The sequence below is a fragment of the Brassica napus genome, chromosome C6, assembly GCF_020379485.1.
Source record: "Brassica napus cultivar Da-Ae chromosome C6, Da-Ae, whole genome shotgun sequence".
NCBI classification, from domain to species: Eukaryota; Viridiplantae; Streptophyta; class Magnoliopsida; order Brassicales; family Brassicaceae; genus Brassica; species Brassica napus.
In genome coordinates this window covers 36,826,080-36,847,843 of record NC_063449.1, presented here as the reverse complement: position 1 = coordinate 36,847,843, position 21,764 = coordinate 36,826,080, and the positions used below count along the sequence as shown (strand labels likewise).

The 21,764-nt window shown below is 35.6% G+C and overlaps 6 protein-coding genes and 1 non-coding gene across 8 annotated transcripts; 3 read left to right on the top strand and 4 right to left on the bottom strand.

The window, feature by feature from the left end:
• Positions 1–1,233: 1,233 nt before the first annotated feature.
• On the top strand, positions 1,234–2,582 carry LOC106398840 (transcription factor MYB105-like). The gene is made up of 3 exons (XM_013839342.3): positions 1,234–1,669; positions 1,743–2,114; positions 2,221–2,582. Exons 1-3 carry the CDS (start codon positions 1,243–1,245, stop codon positions 2,421–2,423), a joined length of 1,002 nt encoding a protein of 333 aa, XP_013694796.3. The 5' UTR covers positions 1,234–1,242; the 3' UTR covers positions 2,424–2,582.
• A 4,007-nt stretch (positions 2,583–6,589) lies between these two features.
• Positions 6,590–8,190, top strand: LOC106399343 (putative RNA-binding protein Luc7-like 1). 2 transcript variants are annotated; one of them, XM_013839818.3, is made up of 5 exons: positions 6,590–6,801; positions 6,885–7,034; positions 7,112–7,280; positions 7,411–7,655; positions 7,840–8,190. In XM_013839818.3, the coding sequence occupies exons 2-5, from the start codon at positions 6,992–6,994 to the stop codon at positions 7,983–7,985; spliced, it is 603 nt and encodes a 200-aa protein (XP_013695272.1). In that variant the 5' UTR covers positions 6,590–6,801; positions 6,885–6,991; the 3' UTR covers positions 7,986–8,190. The 2 variants fall into 2 exon arrangements, with proteins under 2 accessions (XP_013695272.1, XP_048616085.1); XM_048760128.1 differs by having other exon boundaries at positions 6,620–6,801; positions 6,889–7,034.
• Positions 8,191–8,354: 164 nt separating this feature from the next.
• LOC106397850 (cyclic dof factor 5) lies at positions 8,355–10,525 on the bottom strand. The gene is made up of 2 exons (XM_013838470.3): positions 10,104–10,525; positions 8,355–9,546 (listed from the first exon to the last, which is right to left on the bottom strand). Exons 1-2 carry the CDS (start codon positions 10,272–10,274, stop codon positions 8,560–8,562), a joined length of 1,158 nt encoding a protein of 385 aa, XP_013693924.1. The 5' UTR covers positions 10,275–10,525; the 3' UTR covers positions 8,355–8,559.
• A 4,313-nt stretch (positions 10,526–14,838) lies between these two features.
• On the top strand, positions 14,839–17,310 carry LOC106398842. Its single transcript, XM_013839344.3, has 5 exons — positions 14,839–15,084; positions 15,168–15,343; positions 15,421–15,703; positions 15,816–15,982; positions 16,089–17,310. Exons 1-5 carry the CDS (start codon positions 14,903–14,905, stop codon positions 16,289–16,291), a joined length of 1,011 nt encoding a protein of 336 aa, XP_013694798.1. The 5' UTR covers positions 14,839–14,902; the 3' UTR covers positions 16,292–17,310.
• LOC106402071 (60S ribosomal protein L34-2-like) lies at positions 17,181–18,295 on the bottom strand. The gene is made up of 4 exons (XM_013842714.3): positions 18,112–18,295; positions 17,943–18,022; positions 17,521–17,630; positions 17,181–17,427 (listed from the first exon to the last, which is right to left on the bottom strand). The coding sequence occupies exons 1-4, from the start codon at positions 18,188–18,190 to the stop codon at positions 17,334–17,336; spliced, it is 363 nt and encodes a 120-aa protein (XP_013698168.1). The 5' UTR covers positions 18,191–18,295; the 3' UTR covers positions 17,181–17,333.
• On the bottom strand, positions 17,708–17,799 carry LOC125589493. The gene has a single exon (XR_007325680.1). It is a non-coding gene; the product is annotated as a small nucleolar RNA snoR110 (small nucleolar RNA).
• A 1,383-nt stretch (positions 18,296–19,678) lies between the features above and the next one.
• LOC106402073 (CLAVATA3/ESR (CLE)-related protein 45) lies at positions 19,679–21,526 on the bottom strand. Its single transcript, XM_013842715.3, has one exon. The coding sequence runs from the start codon at positions 20,527–20,529 to the stop codon at positions 20,038–20,040; it is 492 nt and encodes a 163-aa protein (XP_013698169.2). The 5' UTR covers positions 20,530–21,526; the 3' UTR covers positions 19,679–20,037.
• Between the last annotated feature and the right edge of the window lie 238 nt (positions 21,527–21,764).

The following is a 21,764-nucleotide window of genomic DNA, read 5'->3' as shown; positions in this document are numbered from 1 at the left end:
TTTTTAAAAAATTTACCAGTTAGATCCAAAGTTGAAACTTGAAATTCGTGAAGTGATCTCTATTAGAAACCGGCCTTCATTATTCTGAACATAATCACATTCACATGTTGAAAAATAAAATCACATTCATGTTATGGAGAGATCCGCCAAGTAAGAGATAGGGTTTTGAATTGAAGAGAGAGCGAGAAATGTGGAGAGGTTAGTGAAAGGATAGGTGAAGTGTGTTTGAGAAAAGTGATCGTGGTTAGAAGAGACAGAAGAGTCAAATCACATGTGGCCAGTTAGTTGTGACTATTTCATATGTTTAGTTTCACCCTTAACAGTATTCCCACATTCTTTATAAAGCCATGGAAACAAATCAATGTATATTGTCATTGTCAGTGGCATTTAAGTGAAATTTGGAAAAGAAAAAAAAAGTTGAAAACAAAGATCCATAGAAGCCGGGAAAAAGAAAGTGGACAGACCATAAAGAGAATGAGCTTAGGTTTCTTCGAAGTGTCTCTTTCTTGCTCCTCACACGTGAGATGAAACTAACCGTTTTCCACATTGACTACGGTTTAAATAAACTAGATATCAGAATAATGGTTCAGTCAGTTAACCATGTTGGTTTACAATACATTTTGACCAGCAAGCAATCATAGTAGGTACTAGTACGTAACATTGATGTTTCGTTAGAGACAACCAAAACGATAGCAAAGTTGAGCTAAAAAGCGGTTTACGGATGTTTAACAACTTTCCGTATCTCTTTCACTTTCCGAAACAGGCAAACACATCTTACTTTCAATCTCTTTACGGTTTCACATTTTTGGCCAGTTTTTAAAGATATGGTTAAAATATTTTGACGACGTTTTATCAATTTCTAATGAAGATTTTGTTATACATGTTTGCTAAACTTTTTTTTTCTGGATAATTGCTTTGCTTATAACTTAAAACAATAGATAATATTATGTACACATTACATTAAATTAAAAAAGCTAGAATTTTTTAAAACTTTATTTAATTAATAAGCTATCAAATCAGTTCGTGATGCAGATTTGATTATATAGGAAATTAGGAATCTGCATCAGCTATCAAATCAGTTCGTGATAGTCCATAAACTTTTTAACAGTTGCCTAACTTAACATTTTGTCAGCAAATACGGTCACAACATATACACATACACGCACATAGGCTACAGCCGTACGTAATAATATCACACAAATATCAGAAATAGTATTTAATATCACCACATCTTTTCCTCCAATGAGGATGGAGATACAGCCTGCTCACGTGCCATTTCTCTCCATCACATCGGTTCCCGTCTTCTTCTTCTTCCAGATAACTTCATCACTAACCAACAACAACATTGTGATGTCGAAAGACCATCGCCGTTGGATGGATCAGACTGCCTCATGTGGCTATTTCTCTTTAGACATTAGCAACTATCAGCATAGTGGTCACTCCTATGCAAGTCATAGAGAAGAAGAGATTAAAAACCCTAATCAAAGTAATTACGGTAAGCGGAGCAAGAAAGAGACAAGAGTCTGTGGAAGCTTTAGACACTCGTCAAAAGCTTCGGTGGTGAGAGGACATTGGAGACCGGCTGAAGATGCTAAGCTGAAGAAACTAGTCGCCCTCGACGGCCCACAAAACTGGAACCTCATCGCCGAAAAGCTCCAAGGAAGATCCGGTAAGTAAAATACTCTCTTTATCAGCTTCTCCAGATTTAAGCTCTTGATGTTTTTGGTGTTACTGTTAAGCAGGGAAAAGTTGTAGGCTTAGATGGTTTAACCAACTAGACCCCAGGATAAACAGGAGAGCCTTTAGTGAGGAAGAAGAGGAGAGGCTAATGCAAGCTCATAATCTTTATGGTAACAAATGGGCGATGATAGCAAGGTTTTTCCCGGGAAGGACTGATAATTCTGTGAAGAACCATTGGCATGTTATAATGGCTCGCAGGTTTAGAGAACAATCTTCTGTTTACCGCAGGAGGAAGACGGTGATTCCTCTTAAGCCACTCGGTAACCCTAATCCTCAGTACTCTTGCAATGATTTTGATCCTTCTAGGTCAGATACGATCCACCTTGTTAGTAATGACAAGAACCACCTTATGTTACCAATTCCTTGCTTCCCAGGTTTGAGATTGTCCTCTATTTCCTTAATTTGGTTTTGTTTGAAATTTTGGTATCCTAAAGTGCATGCGTTTTTGTATATATTCCTTTTGTTTTGTAACGTTTATAGGTTATGCTCATGGAAATGAGAGCCCGTTGATGTTGGGAATGCTTGAAAACCAAATGATGGTGGACGACCACTCTGCACGGACACGAGAGGCTACTACATTCGATTTTTTAAACCAAACCGAGAAGTGTGAGATGCTTGGTGAGGGCATGAATGAGCAGAAGAAACCACACTTTTTCGATTTTCTTGGTTTGGGGACAGTGTGATCATCATCATGAACAAGAGAGATTAGGTTAGTTAGCAAAAGTATAAGATGATCCAAGTCTATTCAATGTAGTTTTGTCGCGTTAATTAATTGATTAATTTTGTCCTTAACTAGTCCCATGCAACATTCTTAAAGCCGTGTTTGTTACGCACGTACCACTCTTTGGTGATTTAATGCTTATGCCAAATTGTCTCACTTTCAAAAGAAAAGATGATTTGAATTATAAACATGTACCACTTTATAGTTCTAACTAGCTCTGTAACTTATAAGAAAATGTTGCATTCCATCATTAATGTGGAGTGAGAGTAGTAACAACATGTTTCGTATATGAAGGGGAAGGTGACATATGTTAAAGAAGGGACGATGATGTGGAACTAAGAAGCGACAAAAAGGAAAGTAACAGAGAGATCTGACATAGAGAAGTCAAGTTAAAGAGAATAATGTACGTTTGTATTTATTTGGAGTATGCAGAAAATTAACAATACCATGCGATATTGATGAGGTCACACAACTTGCAAGATTCAGGCTCACAGCCTCAGATTGTGCAACAAAAAGTGTCCAAACATCTATTCTTAATTATTCTCACACCATTGCATTTTTTTCGTTCCCTCCAAGCAAAATCCTTTTCTCCTTTCATTGATTCTTATGCTAGCTGATATATTGTGTTTTTGGCACATTATACGTATGTTTTACTAATAGTTTTCAAGGTTTTATCGAGTCTTTTTAGTCCATTCCGAGTCATAACAGGTCTAGAATTTGATTGAAAATGAACCAGCTACAGGAAAAGAAGAGAGAAAAGTATGATTTGGAGTCTTTCGCGCGGAACAGCCGACCGGAGCAGTCTGAGTGCCTGCTCCAGCGAAAGAGATAAGAAAAAAGAGGAAGTTTCCAAATATTTCGGGATTTGCCCTAGATTTCCTATTTATTTCCAATAGCCGCCTGTGGCTCCTATATATATAGTTTTCTATCTATTATTTTATACCTACCTTAGTTTTTACGCAAGAAAAGCCCTGAGAGCTTTGATTTTGGTGATTTTCTACTTGTAAGGGAGACGGCTCCATCTATCTCCTAGAGAAAATTATCCTGAACCCTCTGATTTCTATTATCTATTATATGCAGTATTATTCAGAAATCATGCTTCTCTGTTCTTGTGTTATGTCTGAGTAGTCACCGAGTTAGTTTAGGGTTCTAGAGTTTGGAATCGTGAGCTGAAGCTTAAATAAGTTATCTTAAGATTGTCAACATTCATATATGTTCTTACTGCTTGCAATTGCATCAAACTGATCACTTAGTGCATGAATTAGGGTTAATCAATTTAGCTAGCCGTTAATTGATAACTTGATATGATTTGAATGAGCCTTGCATCCCTAGTCAGCGAGAGTAGATATTAGGATGAACCTATCGGACTTGATCTCTAAAGCTTGCTATCGTGTCTTGATCCAAAAAAGAGTTTAGGCATCAAGGCCGATTTGTAAAGGAATCAATACCACGATAGTGGGTTGATTCAACCTGAGTGATCCGAGTTTAGACTTGTTATAAACTGAACTTGAATAATTGCTTGGCTTGCGATTTCCATACTGAAGAAGAAACCCTAGACTAGCGCCTTAAAATCAATCCGAAACAACCTAATCTAGTTACCTGTTCTTTACGATATTTACTTCTTTAAAAAAACCACTTCGTTTTAGCTAAATTTTGATCCCATAAAGATAAAGTGTGAACTGGTCCTCTGGAATTGAATCACTGTTAACTTGACAGTAGATAAAGATCCAATTTTAGTGTATCACTAGCTAACTTATGCATCTCATCAACCCAATGTCTCCTTCTCCATCTACTCATTATTTTTGTACTAATCATTTAGTTTATTTCCTGATACTATATATATATATTTAAAGCAAGATACTATATAGTTGTATACGTCAGTATGCTTTTAAGAGCAACTCCAACAAGGACTTTTCATAGAATTTCTACAGATTATACATAAAGATAAAAATTAAAGGATTTTTAACGTTAAAACCCCTCAACTATGTTTGTTTTGGGTAAAAACCTCCAAACTAAGTATTTAACGTAAAAACTTCTAAACTAACTTTATTTAATGAAGTAAACCATAACAGGTCATAATTACCAATACTACTGGTAAATATTTAGTTTAGGGGTTTCTACATTAAGTAAACATAGTTGATGAGTTTTACCATTAAAAATATAAAAAAATCAAAATTTTATAATATTATCTCAAAATTAGCAACTTAAATTTTCAAAATTAGCATTTTTAATTTTTTTTTTTGTAAATATATGAGTTTGATATGTTTTTAACATCATCATTATATATGTATAAATTAAAAATGTAAAAACCGAAAAAATATAACAAAAATTATATAAAGAATTTAGACGCAATAAGACTTTCTTCCCTAACTTCCGGATCAGACATATTCCAAGAGCACAAAATACTATGGCGGACAAGCTTGCAAGTGGTGCAAGGAGTTCTCCTTCAGCTATGTTATATATCAATTCAATACTTTCGGTTTGGCTTTCTGAACCGCGCGGTCCAGTTACTTAGTTCTCGCTTATGTTGTCAAAAAAAAGTTACTAATTTTTAAATAATATTATAAAATTTTGATTTTTTTTGTTTTTAAAATTTTTAATGGTAAAACCCCTCAACTATGTTTACTTAATGTAGAAACTCCTAAATTAAAGATTTACCGGTAGTAATGGTAATTATGACCTGCTAGGGTTTAATTCATTAAATAACGTTAGTTTAAGGATTTTTTCATTAAATACTTAGTTTGAGGGTTTTTACCCAAAACAAACTTAGTTGAGGGGTTTTAACGTTAAAAATCCAAAATTAAAAAAGGAAAGAGAAACTGAGAAATGATCCTCAATAAAGAGCTTCTAAAAAACTCATCTCATACTCAAATTTCATATGTCTACTTTAAATTGCTTTGATTTTTTAAAATAAATATAATTTAATTATTTAAACAAAATTTATTAAAATATTATTTTTAATTTTTTTTTAGAAGCCAAAGTGAGGTTCTGAGCGTTAAGGTTGCTCTAAGGGATTAATACATTAATATTGTATAAGCTTGAACCCAATCGGATCTACTCAAATATATATATTTGAATCCAAACCGAACCCATAATTATGATGTAAATATTCACTCAAATCCCACCGAGTTCACAAAAATATAAACTAAACTGATCTATTATATATGTAAAATACAAAAATCTAGAATCTGAAAAAAAAATTGAACCGAATCCAAATAGATAGCCAAACATCCATACCAGATTCCTACCACTGCAATGTACTTTTAATTTAATTTTAAAATAAAAAGCCTTTAAAATGTCAATTGCATTATCTTTAGTGTCAAAATAATTGTGAGATTGTCAATTTACAGATTTCCAAATAAAATGTATAATTTTGTTTGTATGTGTATGCAGCATTTAGAGAGTTCATACAGCTTATGAAGAGGTCAAAACAGAGCTCTTGATTAATGGGAAGTTCGTACTTTGTTTTGTACCATTAGCTGTTTTAACCATATCACACTTAAAAGTGGAGTGAAATTAAGGAACATAGCATACAAAAATGAATACTAGTAAGAGATTTGCAATAATACTAGTGAATATGAAAAAGAAAGGAAAGGGACATTGAAAAAGTGAGAATTATTATTATTATTTCAGAAAACCAGACTTTATGCTCTTTTTAGGCTTTTTCGGTGTTAGTAGGGGTTGGATTATTGTTTTTTTTTTTTTTTGTTGTTCTTAATACGAGAATGAAAGTGAAAGATGCTCTGCTTTGTTCTTTTTCTTTGGTTTAGTATTCCATTTTTCCTTATCTCTTATGTTAATCTAAGTTGACCCATTTACACTAAGTACAATATACTTACAAGCTAAGAGCATAATTATTGAAAGATTCTTAAGGTGGGGTTTTTAGCGGAATATAAGAACCTGACTCTTAACTTTTAACTTTTAACTTTTAACTTTTAACTTTTAACTTTTAATCTCCCAATAATGATGCTCTAATGATCTAAAACCTTTGTGTTCTCTCATGCATTAGTAACCAGAGGGGTCGAGACGTTAGGTATATAAATTATTTGGTGGAACAATGGGCAAAAACGTAATTGTAAGTTCGTGTGTTCTTCCCCAACGTGGCAGATATATAAGAGCATCATTAACCGGGTCTTTTAAGTCCGTCTCTTAATGTTTTTAGAATTAAAAAAAAAATAAAAAATAGCAATTATCTCAAACTACGTCTCTTAATCAAGCAAAAGAAGAGACGGTCTCTTCTTGCTCTCTCTACCGCGAAGAAGGAAGAAAGAAGAAGAAGCCATGGCAGCAGTAGGACTTTTTCGGTGTAATCTTTTCATCTCCTTTCCTCTGCAATCCAGGTAAGTCCGGTTTAGCATTTAGGACAAGAAAGTTTTGGCCTTTTTGTTTGGGAGATTTGATTTTTTTTTGTTTGTTTGTGTAGCTAGAGAAGGAGAATTTGTGTTTGTATGGACATCCGAGTGAGTTGTGGGAAGTGAACGAAACCCTAATTCTTCCTCTGGATTCAATTCGATTTCTTCGTAATCCGCCATGGATGCTCAACGAGCTCTGTTGGACGAACTTATGGGCGCAGGTGAGTTGTTTTTCAAATAGCAATCAATCTAGTAGATTTCGTGTTTGAATCAGCCAATTAAGAAACCAATTTTGCAGCTGGTAATCTGACGGACGAAGAGAGAAGAGGATTCAAGGAGATTAAGTGGGATGACAGAGAGGTCTGTGCATTCTACATGGTTCGATTTTGTCCCCACAACCTCTTCGTCAACACCAAAAGTGATCTTGGTGCTTGGTTGAGGATTCATGATCCCCAGCTCAAAGAGAGGTGAGACTCGATTCGAATACTCCACTATATTGATTTGATTTCGTGACTTTTCGGAATCTGAATCGTTTCTTGTTAGATTGGAATCTCAATCAGTCAAAGTTTTGGTGTTTTTTGGCTTTGGTTATTTCAGAGATGTTCTGTTGAAAAATGTGGAGAGAATGGAGTCGGACATAGTAGCGGGATGCTTTTGCAACGCAGCGCAGGTGATTGGGATGAAGTGTGTGGTGACGGCGGTGGAAGTGAGAGAAGCGTCGGTGAGAGAAGTTGCGATGCATCTGGGGAGAACAGAGAAGATACTTGAGATTGTGGACAGGAGATGCATGCCTGCTTTGTCTCATCACGAAGTGGCGAAGATTGATGAGTGGACAAAAGTTGGTGCGTTATACTCTCCTATTACTTTTCTTAATTCAAATTGGTTTCTTCTCTAGGCTGCTAAGATTTGAAATTGTTTGGTCAAAGGCTAAAGAGTTTAGGTTTCATTGCTTGATAAGATATATACATTCTCTGCTTTGTACTTCACTGAAAGTTTCGTGCTATTGACTGATTTGCCCAATTGCAGAAGATATGTCTCCTCCTCTGCCCGAAGCAGACAAAGACGGTGGCGTTATTGTTAAAGAGAGTTCAACTCTCATTGCAGAGGCAGCTTCTGATGGTTTTAGCTCCATGTCTGTGGTAAGGCAGTTGAACCAGTTTCAAGTTTATTGAATGCTTGAACTTGTGTTTACAAAGTGATATCATCACATTCAAAGCTACACTTCATATCGTTTCTTGTTTTTGAATACATTCAAAACTTGTATGTTTTTGTAAGTACTAGTATTCACATGTCTTAGAAACTTGTATAAATGAAACTAGTATTACTTAAGAAAAAGTTTAAGTTTAATAAGAAAAATTAAAAAAATTTGGTGTTTAATTAAATTTTTTTTTAAGAACCCTTAAATAAGAGACTTGCAATGGAGCATGTAAATTTTCGGGTCTCTTAATCTAGTCTCTTAATTCATTTTTCAATCAAAAAGTATTAAAAAAAAAATAAGAGACTCATCTAAGGTCTCTAGGATAATTGTGCTCTAATGGAGATAATGGGCAAAAACAATATATGTTGCAACTTCAACACAACAATGGAGAGAAATATTTACAACTCCAACATATTATATCTGGTCTTAGTTTGAAACAACAAATGATCTACACAGCTTTACCTTCTTTCGCAAGGTAACAATTAGCTTAATCAAATCTCTCAGAATTCATGAATATTTTTATCTATGTATACTATATCAGTGCTTGATTATTGTTGCATGTTCTCCCTGAAGTTCATAGATCTAGACATCGCTGCAGGGTTTGCTTGTATATTGATAGACGTTTCAGGGACCAAGCTTCTTCTGTTACTACCCTTTGTCTCAAATCCATTGAACAGACTGAATCCTTCTGTTTTTCTCTCTGGTTTTGGCGACCACACCGTGCTCTTAGTAGCTTCGCTAATGCTAATAGTTTCTGAAACCACTCTTGCTCTTGTTATAGTAGTAGCATCTTTCATTCCTCCTTCAGTTTGATCCCTTGATCGTTTCCCTAAACATGGTGGAGTCTCTGAGGTAGGCCATACAGGAAACGTGCAGCCCCAGTAGAAAGGTATAGGGTAAAAATTAGCATTAGGACCAGTTGGACTCCATTGGTAAGGCCAAGGGGAAGAATTATTCGGAAAGATTACTTGCGGAGGAAGAAACCCTTGACGGGTTCTTTGTTCTTGAGAAGCTGAATCAGCGGTTATCTTTGTATCTCCTGGCTGATGCTTACCAGTCTCTGTAACCGAGGATTCTGAAGAACCGAAACTGAGGATCGTTCCCAAGTTGTTGTTATTCTCATAGTCCTCAGAAGTGACCTGCAAGTAATGGTTCGAAGAAGGCCATCCTTTGTTCTTGCGGCGGCCAGAGCCAACGGGGACGTTTCTCATGGATCCACCAGCAGTCCAGTACCTCTGACAGTTCCTGCAGAAGTAACGTGGCTGGCTCACGTTGTAGTTGTTGTAGTAACAGAATTTGGTGTTTGCGCTTTCGCACCTCGGACATGGAAGTATCTTGTCCGGTTTCTTGAGAGTTGTTGGTTTATCAGCTGCTGATGTACTTGTTGTTGTGAGCTCGCTCTGTTGATCGGTGTTAGTCTTGGAGCTTATTGGTGATAAAATCTCAGATGCTGCTTTTGGCGGTTCGTTAAGATGGGATAATGTGTAAGGATCCTTGAATCTGCTATTTTCTTGCCCATTTTTGGCAGCGAGAACCTGAAAGTTTTGCAGAATTTTGATTAGGGTTTAGCAATAGCCAATAGCCATGTGTTAGGGTTATAAAAAAGTCAAGCAAATAACCAATTCTTGTCTTTTATTAGTAATGGATGCATGGTAAAAATGGTGACCGTTAAATTTGCTACTCTTGAACCCCCAGGTTAGCCAGGCTCAGTATATATTTTTAATAATCAACAAGTTCCGAGCCGAGAAATCCGTACTCCTAATCCAACCCAAATATTTTGAAGACTAAACAATAGCAAGGATTTGGGTAAACTTTTAAAAATAAATTGGTTGCTTATGATTATATTTAAGCTGCCTTTAACGAATATTTCACTTGGTTCTATGCCCAAAACCAGTTCTGGTTCCTATGTCCGAAACAGCTACGTGTAATAATAAATCCGCTCCAAGTGTCAGTTGATCCTATGATCTCTAAATTTTGCCTATAAAACTTTTCAAGTTGACCTAACGAAACTTGATTCAAATCTCAGTTCGTTATAAGTTATTTTAACACAGAACAGAAGAGAGAAAAAAGGACAAGAACTCGCGTGACATACCCTGTCTGGTCTGATAGAGGGAGAACAAGAAGACGAGGAAGACGAAGAAGCTTCCTTGCTCTGGTCGGAACCACCATGAGCTGCGGGCCACGGCGACGGATCATAATGATTCACAGATGAAAGAGATGTAATTGTCGTACCAAACAACTTTATATCTCTAGATTTAGACATCTTTTTCAACTTAAGAGATCCAGCTCCTCTAGAAATATGGTTGGTCTTGAATCGTTTTCTCTGTTTTTTAATCAGATTGAGGAATAAAAAAGACAATATGAAGAGAGTACAAGGGGTTGAGGTTTGGTATTAAATGACCGATAGTGCGTAGGAAAGAGAGAGAGACCTGTGAAATTTCGAGAGCCACATGTTGTTTTACAAAGTGGGCTTTTAAAGATCTGTTTCACGCTCTTTTTGATTCCCCGTTCTAGTGCCGCTATAAAGATTTGCCACGTCGGATTTCTTTATTATTTAATGAAAAAGAGAAACACTTGGTTCTTGGTGTCTGGTTAACACACAAAAAAAAAAGCATTTTCAGAATATTTATAAAAAAAATTAATTCTTTATTAAAAAAATTGTGTCTGAAAAAAAATTAATGACGTAAATGCATTGAAAAAGAGAAACGTAAGCAAATGGTAAAAGTCAGATGTAAGTATATGAAAAAGTCATACTAATAAACAAAAGCATTTGAAGAAAAGGGTTTACACCTATGAATTGACTGCTTGGTTGTTAACTCAAGTTCATACTAATAAACCAAACTCGACGTTACAAATTTATTATTGACGTATGTATGCATAGTCTTGGTTAACAATTTCTGCCGATCAATGCTCTTTGTATATATTTATAATAGATTACAAGATGTGGCTGTTAAAAAAAACAGAGTGGACGTAATCCGACAAGGCATAACCTGTCAGTGCCAAGCTGTGTAACACGTGGCACAGGCCCCACATCGTCTCCAAACACCCTACATTCTTTGCCCACGTCAGCTATAATAAAGCACGTGCGGATCGGTCCATTTTCTTTAAAATGTTCGTCTGCCAGAATCTTGTTGTAGTCACGCATGTGACCAATAAACATACAACAGGTGTCCGAAGAAGAGGAACATAGTTGATGTGTAGTGTTTTTGACCAAAAAAAAAAAAGAAGTTGATGTGTAGTGTAGTGTAGTGTAGTGTAGTGTAGTGTATCCAAGAGGTGCATCGTTGTGCTCTTTAAAAAGTAAAGTAATTAATTAATAAAAATTTGTTGAAAAGCTGTGGTAGTCAGAAAAACTATGTTCTGGTAGTGACTGACACATGGGATTTCCAGGTAATGAGATAAGACTGGACCATATCATTTTTCTCTTATCCCATTAACTCTTTTGGATCGTCTTGTCTCTTCCTATGCCGTTTTTCGTATTTTTCAAACTTCAACTATGCCTGCGTGCTTACTTTCCGATGTGCAGTGAGGAGAAAAAGCAAGAACAAATAAGTGATCGACGAAAATGATTGACATTATGAAAATGGATAACATTTGTTAATTCTAAGGTCCAATGTTTTCATATACTTGTGAATACGACTGTACTTTAGTCTTTAGTTTAAAAACAAGACGATGATTTGAAAACTATATCACGGCTATGTGCCTATGGAAAACCTTGATCTGGATAAACAAATGATTTCTAGTTTTATTTTTCAATTCCTTTCTGTTGTTTGGGAGAAGCAAGTAAACATAAAAAGGGTTATATCATATTTCATATACCATTTTCCCCTCGGAATTTTGGAACAAAATGCTTCTGAGAATGTGATTTTTTAAGCGAGGAGGCTCCTAATTTTGAGGATGGACTTCGTATTTCCAAAACCATAAACCTGGGCATAGGGGGGTAGGGGTTAATATTATAGGCCCTTGAAACGAAAACGAAAAAAGTCAAAACTATGGAGGCCCAACTGCAGTTTCGTATTGAGGCGCATTGAAATTTGAATAAGATTCTTGAAGTCCTCTCAAAGAATAAAGGCTCATAACATCTTAAGCGAGGAACAACCAGCCCCCAAAACAATCAAAAGAATCAAGGCTTATGGTCCCCTCCAGAAAGCAACATACAAAAATTTAGGCACCCACACAGCATTTTTCTAACTTTTTCAAGCGGATTGTTTATTTTGGCAATTATTTTTCTGATTTTTCGGTTTATTTGTGAATTCTTAAGTTTCTATACTTACAAAACAACTCTGCTAAGTTTTATACTCCTTCCATTTCCGAAAGTAAGATTTTTTTGAGTTTGTTTTTGTTCCACGAAAATAGTTTTTCTATAAATTTAAGGTATTTTTGTATAATTTTGAGAAACATTAATTATGAATTTGAATTGATTAAATTTTATTGGTGGATAGTTATTGAAAAACGTATTGAAGAATAAATTATAAATTAAATTGTAAATATTTATTATATTTTTAATAAACGTGAAAACTCTATAAAATTTTACTTTCAGAAACGGATTGAGTGTTGTTTATTAACTAGTATGGGAATACAAATATACTAAATCGGGATCAACAATGCTGATCATGAAATATGTGCTTCCACGGTATTCTCAAAAGTGCTGAAAATAATATCATAATAATATTTTCTTTAAATTCCTATGACTACTTTTTCCTTCTAAAATTCCTTTTCTTTTAATGTAGAACATTGTGTTTTGTGTACGTTTAAGTTTAAAGCAAGATTAATGAGTCGGTTCTTGGTTATTTAAAAATCGATTCTTAGTTTTTTTATTTAAAAGTAAAAAAACGGTTTCTTATATTCCGCTAAAAACCCCATTCCAGGAAATCTTATTAGTCGTGATCTAACGAAATGATGGTTTCGTGTTTTGATATTTTGTGACATTTCGTGTTTTGATATTTTGTGACAGATAATACTTGAATAATGATTTCAAGTATACATTTAAATAAAAAACTTACAAGAAAATGCAGATGCGAGAATACCTGAGAGATTCCTCTGAAGTGGACTACAGAACTTCAACATACATTTAAATAAAAAACTTACAAGAAATGCAGATGCGAGAATACCTGAGAGATTCCTCTGAAGTGGACTACAGAACTTCAACATACAGTGTTGGGATGCCATATCTAGGCTTTGGGCATTTTAACCTGGATCGGAAGACCCGAACCGGAACCGACCCAAAAATATCCGATCTGGAACCGGACCGAAAATTTACAAGTACTTTTTGGGTTTAAATTTTTTTTACCCGAAAAACCGGAACCGAAAAAAACCGACCCGAATAGACCCAGACCCGAAAAGAACCGACCCGAATAGACCCGATCCGATAAGAACCGATTTTTACCCGACTTAAAAACATGTATATCTAAAACTATGATGTTTTTGTGTTCTATTTTATATATATTATTTATGATTTAGTTGAAATATCTTTTGTTAACAACATTTGTTATTATTTTTTAACATTTTTAAAGTAATATAAAGCTTTAAAATGTAAAATTTAGAGTTTTAAAATGTTTTATTTTAATTATTAATAGTTTCATTTAAGTTGTTTTGTAAAAATTTTAGATATATATGACAAATATTCAACTAAAGTTGATGGAATTGGATATATCATGTACTTTTCAGATCCTAAATACCCGAACCCGACCCGGACCTGATATGGACCCAAAAAATTACGAGTATTTTATGGGTATTTTAATTATAGATCCGAACCGATCCGGATCCGAGAAAAATCGACCCGAACCCGAACCGAAAATTTTTAAGTACCTATTAGGTCTAAATATTTAGGATCCGAAAAGATCCGGACCCGAAAGGAACCGGCCCGAACCCGATCCGAAGACCCGAACGCCCAGCCTAGCCATATCTTTCTGCCCCATTGTATCTTGTTGGATACATTTGTGGACCATGCGCTTATATATATATATATATATTATTTTTTTTTTTTTTGGGTCAAGACCATGCATGGAGTTGTTATATAATTCAATTATTCTAGTTACTGTTTTTCACTTTTGTTAAGTGAAGTCCATATATAAAATCCAAAGTTCCAAACCTTATTGTTGTGAAATATATTTTCTTGAACTTTTGTAAATATCATATTGTGATACTTTTTATTTTTATTGTTGTGATATACTTAAGAGGTCAGTCAGAGATGATTCCGATAAAATTTTAAGATATATCTTGATAAGTTATACTTTTGGAATATGATCGTTTATGTTGTATATATATTCGATCTCACTTGTGTAATTCGATCTAGTTCAACTTATTGTATTCGATTCTATTCATCAATAAAGTCCATTTTTGTACATGGGTACGTTTGTTGTTGGTTTAGATCACTCGACCTCAAGAAAGAAAGGTAGGACGAAAAGCTGCACGGTGTTCTGTGGACCAAAGACATGGGCCTTAGGGAGCTGAAGCCCATACCAAAAAATCTAGTTCGAAGAGGTCTCGCCGAGGTCGCGGTTCGCTTCCAAAACGGAAACTTGCTCGAGGGCCGATTTCCTCTCATTACTCACAACTCGCAGACGAGCTTCGAGCGAAGCAGCCTGATTCCCCAATTTCTCGGCAGCGGCCTCTGCCATTCGACGTTGAATAATATTGGAGTTGGGTTTACATCCGGTTACACAAACCGATTGGGGATAAGAATATCCTTCATGTAGTTGTCATATTCTCGATATTCTAGCATCTGTTAACTAGTCTTGTGTTAGTGTGGATACTCCTATATCTTGGGAGCTAGAGTTGTATATAGGAAACATCGTATTCCTCATTCAATACACAGAAAATTCCAGTTTCTGTTTCTCACTTTAAATAATAACTGAAAGAAAGTTACCAAATATTTTTCTTTTTTTGAAAATGGGTTCAAACTCGTCAACCGCAGCTTCAACAGAAGTTTCTACCATTGTGAAGCACTGGAGAGAGCATCCTCCTTCGTCTTATTCCCTTAAGATTCACAACTTCTCCGAACTTGAGAAGTCGACTGCCTTATCTGATAATAAATACCAATCTCGTCTTTTCACCTATGGTGGATATAACTGGTACGACGATTATTCATTTGGTCTTTTAGCACCATAAACACACACTATATATCAAGCTAATGTAACATTGTTTATAAGAACAGGAGACTGATCATATACCCAAAAGGGAACGGAGAAGACAATGTGAGAGGATTTATTTCCATGTACGTGGAAATAGATAGCGAAAGCTTGATGCTATTCACACCACCTACAGAGATTTTTGCGGAACTTCGTTTCTTTGTCTATAACAAGAAAGAAAACAAGTACTTTACTATTCAAGGTAAGCTACATGCATGCTCTCTCTCTATATATATAAGTTCACATATAATAGTCACCAATATATATACATGTTCTCAGATGTGGGAGTAAAACCGTTCAGTGAACTTAAAACGAGGTGGGGCTTGCAGCAAGTTCTTCCACGTGTTACATTCAATAACCCTGACAACGGTTACATCTTTGAGGGAGGTCAATGTGAGTTTGGTGTTGATGTCATTGTTGCTCCATCCCTTACCAATTGGGAAGTCCTCTCTTTTACTAAGAAATACTTTGATCCTAAGTTCTCTTGGACTATAAAAGATTTTTCTGAGTTGAAAGAGGATGTCCAGAAATCAAACAGTTTTCCAAGGGGAGGAAAGGAATGGTGAGAGTATCTATTATATTGTAATAACAAGTGCTATGTATTCAGACACATATATATATTTGTGTTTGTGCATATGAATGTTAACAAGTTCATAATATTTAATGTTATGTAGGGTTCTAGCGCTGTATCCGAAGGGAGCCTTAGGAGCAGATGGAAAATGGTTATCCATTTTTCTGTGTTTAGCCGATAGTGATAAACCAGAAGCTGATGAGAAGATTTTCGTGCAAGCACGTTTCCGAGTTCTTAACCCAGTTGGATCCTATCACTTTGAATATCCATGTATCTTTTAAAACGCAGTTACATTGTTTTTTTCTATTTTCTTACTAACCTAACTAAACAACAGACTACAGATAATTTACTGAGATATATAATTTTTTACTCGCAGTGGAAACGTGGTACACAGAACAAACCCCGGCTTGGGGTTGGGCTCAGTTCTTACCTTTAGCAGAACTTCCAAAGGTTTACTTGGACAAGGAAGACGCGCTTAAAGTTGAGATCGAATTTAAAGTTGTTTCTGAGACCAAATACTCTTTCAAAGAGGCGGATCCACTTGAAAAGGACTGGGTTCAATTAACACCAGAAAGTTAAATAAATTAGATTCTAGGCTGTTTTCATTAATAAATTAGGGCAGAGTTGGTCTAAAGCTCTAATTTTCATTACTTTTAGAATTCCATTGTTTTTGTTAAGCACAATTTGAATTTTTCCTATAAATTTGGTTTTTTTTAAAGAAAACTCCCCTTTGCGCTTTGTTAAACTAAGCATCACAACAATTAGGGGTCGACCCCGGTAACAAAGAAAAAATCCATAAAAAATTGGGATCCGACACCGTAATAAAATACTACCATAATGGTTGTTGGTAAACAGAATTAATCGGATAGATATCGATAATATGATAGTGACGTCTTTGTCGTTGTAAGACAAATATTTTTCCCTTAAAGATGTACGTTGCATTCACTTTGAACATACAGGAGTGTTGGTTACAACAAATATGGGAATGATAAAGGAAAACGTAATCGATGAAAATAAATGAATCACACATTGAAATGATGTTCATGAAACAACAATTCAACTCTCAAGAACAGTGATGACTGATGACATGAGAAACCATGGGAACTTTCCCAGAAAAACAGAGGAAAAGATGAAGAAGAACTATCACTTGTGTCGTGGAGATGTAGTTTTCAATCAGAAACCAGCCTGGTTTGCATTTTCCCTTTCTTTCTCACGGGGTAATTAGCTGAGAGTTTCAAATTCGTTTATATACATCATTGACTTCTTGTTATACCATTTGGTTTTTGTTTTGCATGTATTAGTTTGTACACCAAACAAGTTTAGTTAATTATTAGTATCAAAATTTACAGACACAATAACCGATGAAAGCGTTGAGGTCGGTATTTTGTGTGCAGCCTCATAGATGATGCTGTTGCGCCTTACGAGACAAGCAGCTTTAACTTCCCATTTGAGAGACGATAACGTGAAAGAGAAAACAAAACGCAATATTTGAGAAATGTCTTCAGAATCAAAACTCAACGGATAACAATAAGTATTTCCCTCAACTTCTGCAACCAGTACCATTTGCTAGAACAGATCCATTAAACATTTTTTTTTTCCAAAAGAAGCTAATATGAATTATCTAGCTCCTGGGAGCAACCTTTTCCTTAGCCTTTTGAAGCTTCAACACCTTCTTCACAATCTTCTGCTCCTCCACAAGGAAAGCACGAACGATTCTGTCAACACAAAAAAAAATCAGTTAGAACATATAAAACTGCCTTCTATTCAAAGAACAAAAACCATGTTACAGAAATGAGACAAGAACTAACCTTTCTCTAACAGCCAAAGCAGACAAAACACCACCATAGGCACGGTTCACGGTCCTCCTGTTTCTAGACAATCTAGATCTCTTGTATTCAGCAGGCCTCAAGTGAGGGATCTAAACAAACACAAAAAAAAAAAAACAAATTAGAACTAGGCATCGAACAAGACATGTATCAAATTGGAAGATGATTAAAGTTTCTGCCACCAAGTAAAACAGTAATGTCCTTAATATAAAAAAAAAAGGAGACAACTTTGAAAAGACAAGGATGGGCACTAAATGTAGCTTATGATAAAGTTATGTCCTGGTGTTGGATTCAATCTAACCAGCACAAGACCGTCAATAAGCACACGAACAAATCAACCAAGACTACACTAAAACCAAACTAGTTCATTTGCAACACTCAAATCCAGACAAAAGAAGACTTACACCCTGAATACGCTTGCCGGTAACGGGGCATTTGGGTCCACTTGCACGCTTCTTAGTGGTCTGATAAGTCAACTTACCACCTGCGAAATCAACACAATAATTCAAGATTTAATATTTAACATTTACGCATCATATAGATCGATGAAGAGGGATTCTTGATTAAGCAGACCTGGGGTTTTGACGATCCTGTGCTGGTTAGATTTGGTGGCGTAGCTGTGACGCGAGCGGTATACAAGACGCTGAACCATTCTTTTTTTTTTCCCGCAGCTTCTTCGCTCACACGCTGAGGAGGCTTGTTTTAACCTAATAGATGTATATAAAGCCTTCTCCACTTCCAAAACCCTATTACCCTAGATCTGACGGATCAGATCTTCTTAGAGTTTGATTAATCAACGGACGCAATTCGTGAGTTTGTTTTAGATTATGGGCTTGTTTGGGCTTTACATCTTAGTCCATCTCCTCTTCTTAGCTTCTTCTAGAGATTATAAAGCCCATATATGACGAGTTAAGGCCCGGGTTTAGTCCCACGTACTGTTCTCTTCCTTGTAAATGGTTGGACGCTGTGGTTAAGCATATGGGATCAGGGGTTCGGATCGGGTTTTCAGACTTAGCTTCTTATAGGTTCGGCTAATAACACTTACATATTTTATACATTTTTATAGGATCCATTCCGATATTTCTACATTTCAGAAATGGACTCTAGATTCAGACTTTTTGTTCGGATTTGTTTGGATATCAGATTTCTTTTCCCAGAGCCTAGGTGTGGTAGTAGTTGTTTGATTAAGGTTGTTTTTATTAATGCTTCTAAGCCGTTTTTGTTCCATGTGTTATGCACCGTTTGTTTTAATATAATTCGTATATTCCACTTCAAGCATATTTATTTTTGTATTTTGCACCATATGCTCTTCTGTTTTTTCCTGTATTAAATTTTATACCAAACTTTTTTTTTGACTGAACTACAGGAATAATTAGTAACGGATAAGACCGAAAATGTTAAACAACGAGAGAATAGGAAAAGAGGCAACACCAAAAACAGTAGCAGACAATACAACAATTTTTTTAGTCAAAAAAAAAAAAAAAAAAAAAAAAAACAATTTAAACACACGAGTTAACTAGCTTATCAGAAGCACCGCTTGGTCGAGAGAAAGCATTGCCAAATGGGAGAGATGCTTTGATTATCCAAATGGAAGAAACCATGTTCTTCTGTTACCACTCAGACAAATTTATATTAGATGTATACATATGCACAAATAACATATGGTTGAGGTTTGAGCTTTTCCTTACTTTTAAAATTATCCCACACATCATCGCTTTTATCTTGTGAAGTTTGAAGAAAGTTATCCACGCCATAAACGTTACTTACCAGTTAATTATAACAATTATTGTTTTTCTGCAGAAAATTTGCATACTACCAAATTAGAATCGAGGTGGTAAAACATTACATTACTAATACAAACCAGACTAAAATAATTTTATCCCAATGTTTGTTGATGAGAGTTTAGAGCGAAACACCTTAAAGAATAGACCCCAATAATTTACTTTATAGACTGGGGCTAACGAATAAATTAAGCTGATAATGATTTATCTCTGGTAAGGTCACACATCTAGATCTTCCTGAAGATATATGAGGCGGTTTGTATTTTCCTGGATACTCATTTTACTTGTTGGTATTGTTAGAAAGACAGAAGTGGTTACCTTTTTAAGTCCAGAGAGAGGTTTCACAGTGAAGTTACAGATGATCAAAACTTTGAGATATTGTATACACATGAGATATGTTTTTGTGTGGATTCAAAGCAATGCAGAAAGAAGAAAACTTATCGAGAAACTTATAACTAATGCAAAAAAAAAGTCCAAAGAAATATGTTGAAAAAAAAACTAATCATGTGTTATCCTGGTGTATCTGAACAGATCATGCTGCTCTGCATACCACGATGGCTTCATTAGCCAATATTCTGTGTTCTATCAAATCTATACTTGCAAGAAAAACCCAACTAGCCTACCTCCAGCTTGATTATTGCGCCTTTTCGTCTTCTTCCTCCTCTTGCATTTCTATAGTGTACTGCCTTTTTCTTGTATCTCATTCTTGTTGTGCCAGTTAAGAAAATGGCTGCGATTTGTTGTGGATAGGATCTGATCCTCGTCTTACATGTCTCTTGCTTGATTGCAATGAGTCCTTTGTCTGATTCTTTTGTGCTTGCATCTTCTCAGCTTTAACTTTATCCTTGTTAACCTCCCCAAGAATGCGTCGATTTTCGCTGAGGATTCCGTGTTCTTCACGGTTGTACCTAAAATGAATATCCATGTTCTTCAGCTCAGCAATATCACCTGGATGAACTCCAGCTTTGTCTCCTTGTGTTTCTTTGAGGAAAAACTCTCTACTCAACGCTGAGACCTTATATTTGTTGTCTGATAATAATCCTATGCAGACAAGAAGACAAAACATCATCCTTTTACTGGAACCCATCATATCTGCTCTTATATGGAGACAAGAAGAATCTAAGAGTATCTTTATTTTTTTCTTCAAAGAAATGAGAGAGGGTTTGGGATAATGAGAATGAGAATGAGATTGTATCCCTTCTGAGTTCATGTGTCCAGTAGATATATATCAGTTATTGGGATTTGGAGGGAGAAGCTTGAAAAGTGCAAAAGGACAGTGGGTCCCTGGGGAATATAGATTCACTTAAACAAAACATTGCTTTGGAAATCTAAGTAAGATTAAGGCTGTTATTGGAAGAATCTGATAATGATTGTACAAAAGAGAAGTTAAGTATCTCTCTTCATTGGTTTCCCTACATCACTCTACATTTGTCCTTTGCTTTTTGTCTAACCAATATCCTTCTCATTCCATTGATTCCAACAATCTTGACTTGATAATTGGCCAATTTGGGGTTTCTGAGAGACCTTCCTTAACTATCCACGTCTTGTAGTACTTTTATGAACACTTGCTCTTTTGCAGTGAACACGTTTTGTGAGATTCTCTGTACTCACCATCTACAAACTGCCTAGCTCAATCAAGAGCTTTGGTTATAACCTATGAAAAAACAAAAACAACATGACAAAGGTTTTTTCTAATGATTAGGAGTTTTTTGGCTCATAGACCCTTCCCAGCATGAATATGTGACCTCCAAAATTCTCTAAGCTGTTATCAGATAGTTTTAACCAATAGGCCAACTCATAATTGCTAGTATGAAAAAGTTACGTTACGGTTTCATGGTTTCTTTTTTTATATGGTTTCAAATATGGCATATTCACCCCATCAAATGCTTTCTTACTTGATTCACAATTGGTACTTGGAAATATAAAATGCCTTTTAACTTTATGAGACAATGGGTTCTACACTAATCATTCAAGTTTACGCCCTTTTACGTTGTGGGATTCTTGTTATGTCATAATTCCTTTGTTGTTAAGGAAAGTGGTTTTGTTGGGTTTTTTGCTAAACGGCAGGAACACAGAAGACCGGAGCCGTGGGCCGTGCAAACCGTTGGTACTATTCCATTACCACAGCCTACAGGAGCAAGCTACTCATATAAAGTATTAAACTTTGGTAAAACAAAGGTAAAACAGAGTAACTACAAGAAAACAGCGACATACCGAGGGAAAAAATCGTCGGTATGTCGTCGGAATAACGTTATTCCGACGACATACCGACGAAACAAGTCCTCGGAAATAACTCTTCGGAAATTCATTTTTCCTCGGAAATCCTTCGGAAATTTCCGACGGAATTCCGAGGAAATGAATTTCCGAAGAAACTCCGAAGACCACCAGTTCGTCGGAAAGCTCCTCGGAATATACCGAGGGAGAACTTCCTCGGGATATTTCGAT

Coding starts and splice junctions, on each gene's coding strand:
- LOC106398840 (XM_013839342.3), top strand. CDS start 1,243: ATGAGGATGGAGATACAGCCTGCTCACGTGCCATTTCTCTCCATCACA. Junction 1,670..1,742: donor AAAGCTCCAAGGAAGATCCG/GTAAGTAAAATA, acceptor ACTGTTAAGCAG/GGAAAAGTTGTAGGCTTAGA. Junction 2,115..2,220: donor ACCAATTCCTTGCTTCCCAG/GTTTGAGATTGT, acceptor TAACGTTTATAG/GTTATGCTCATGGAAATGAG.
- LOC106399343 (XM_013839818.3), top strand. CDS start 6,992: ATGGATGCTCAACGAGCTCTGTTGGACGAACTTATGGGCGCAG. Junction 7,035..7,111: donor GGACGAACTTATGGGCGCAG/GTGAGTTGTTTT, acceptor CCAATTTTGCAG/CTGGTAATCTGACGGACGAA. Junction 7,281..7,410: donor GATCCCCAGCTCAAAGAGAG/GTGAGACTCGAT, acceptor TGGTTATTTCAG/AGATGTTCTGTTGAAAAATG.
- LOC106397850 (XM_013838470.3), bottom strand. CDS start 10,274: ATGTCTAAATCTAGAGATATAAAGTTGTTTGGTACGACAATTACATCT. Junction 9,547..10,103: donor CCTCTATCAGACCAGACAGG/GTATGTCACGCG, acceptor CAAAACTTTCAG/GTTCTCGCTGCCAAAAATGG.
- LOC106398842 (XM_013839344.3), top strand. CDS start 14,903: ATGGGTTCAAACTCGTCAACCGCAGCTTCAACAGAAGTTTCTACCATT. Junction 15,085..15,167: donor ACCTATGGTGGATATAACTG/GTACGACGATTA, acceptor TTATAAGAACAG/GAGACTGATCATATACCCAA. Junction 15,344..15,420: donor CAAGTACTTTACTATTCAAG/GTAAGCTACATG, acceptor ACATGTTCTCAG/ATGTGGGAGTAAAACCGTTC.
- LOC106402071 (XM_013842714.3), bottom strand. CDS start 18,190: ATGGTTCAGCGTCTTGTATACCGCTCGCGTCACAGCTACGCCACCAAA. Junction 18,023..18,111: donor CAGGATCGTCAAAACCCCAG/GTCTGCTTAATC, acceptor TTGATTTCGCAG/GTGGTAAGTTGACTTATCAG. Junction 17,428..17,520: donor GCTTTGGCTGTTAGAGAAAG/GTTAGTTCTTGT, acceptor TTGTGTTGACAG/AATCGTTCGTGCTTTCCTTG.
- LOC106402073 (XM_013842715.3), bottom strand. CDS start 20,529: ATGAACTCAGAAGGGATACAATCTCATTCTCATTCTCATTATCCCAAA.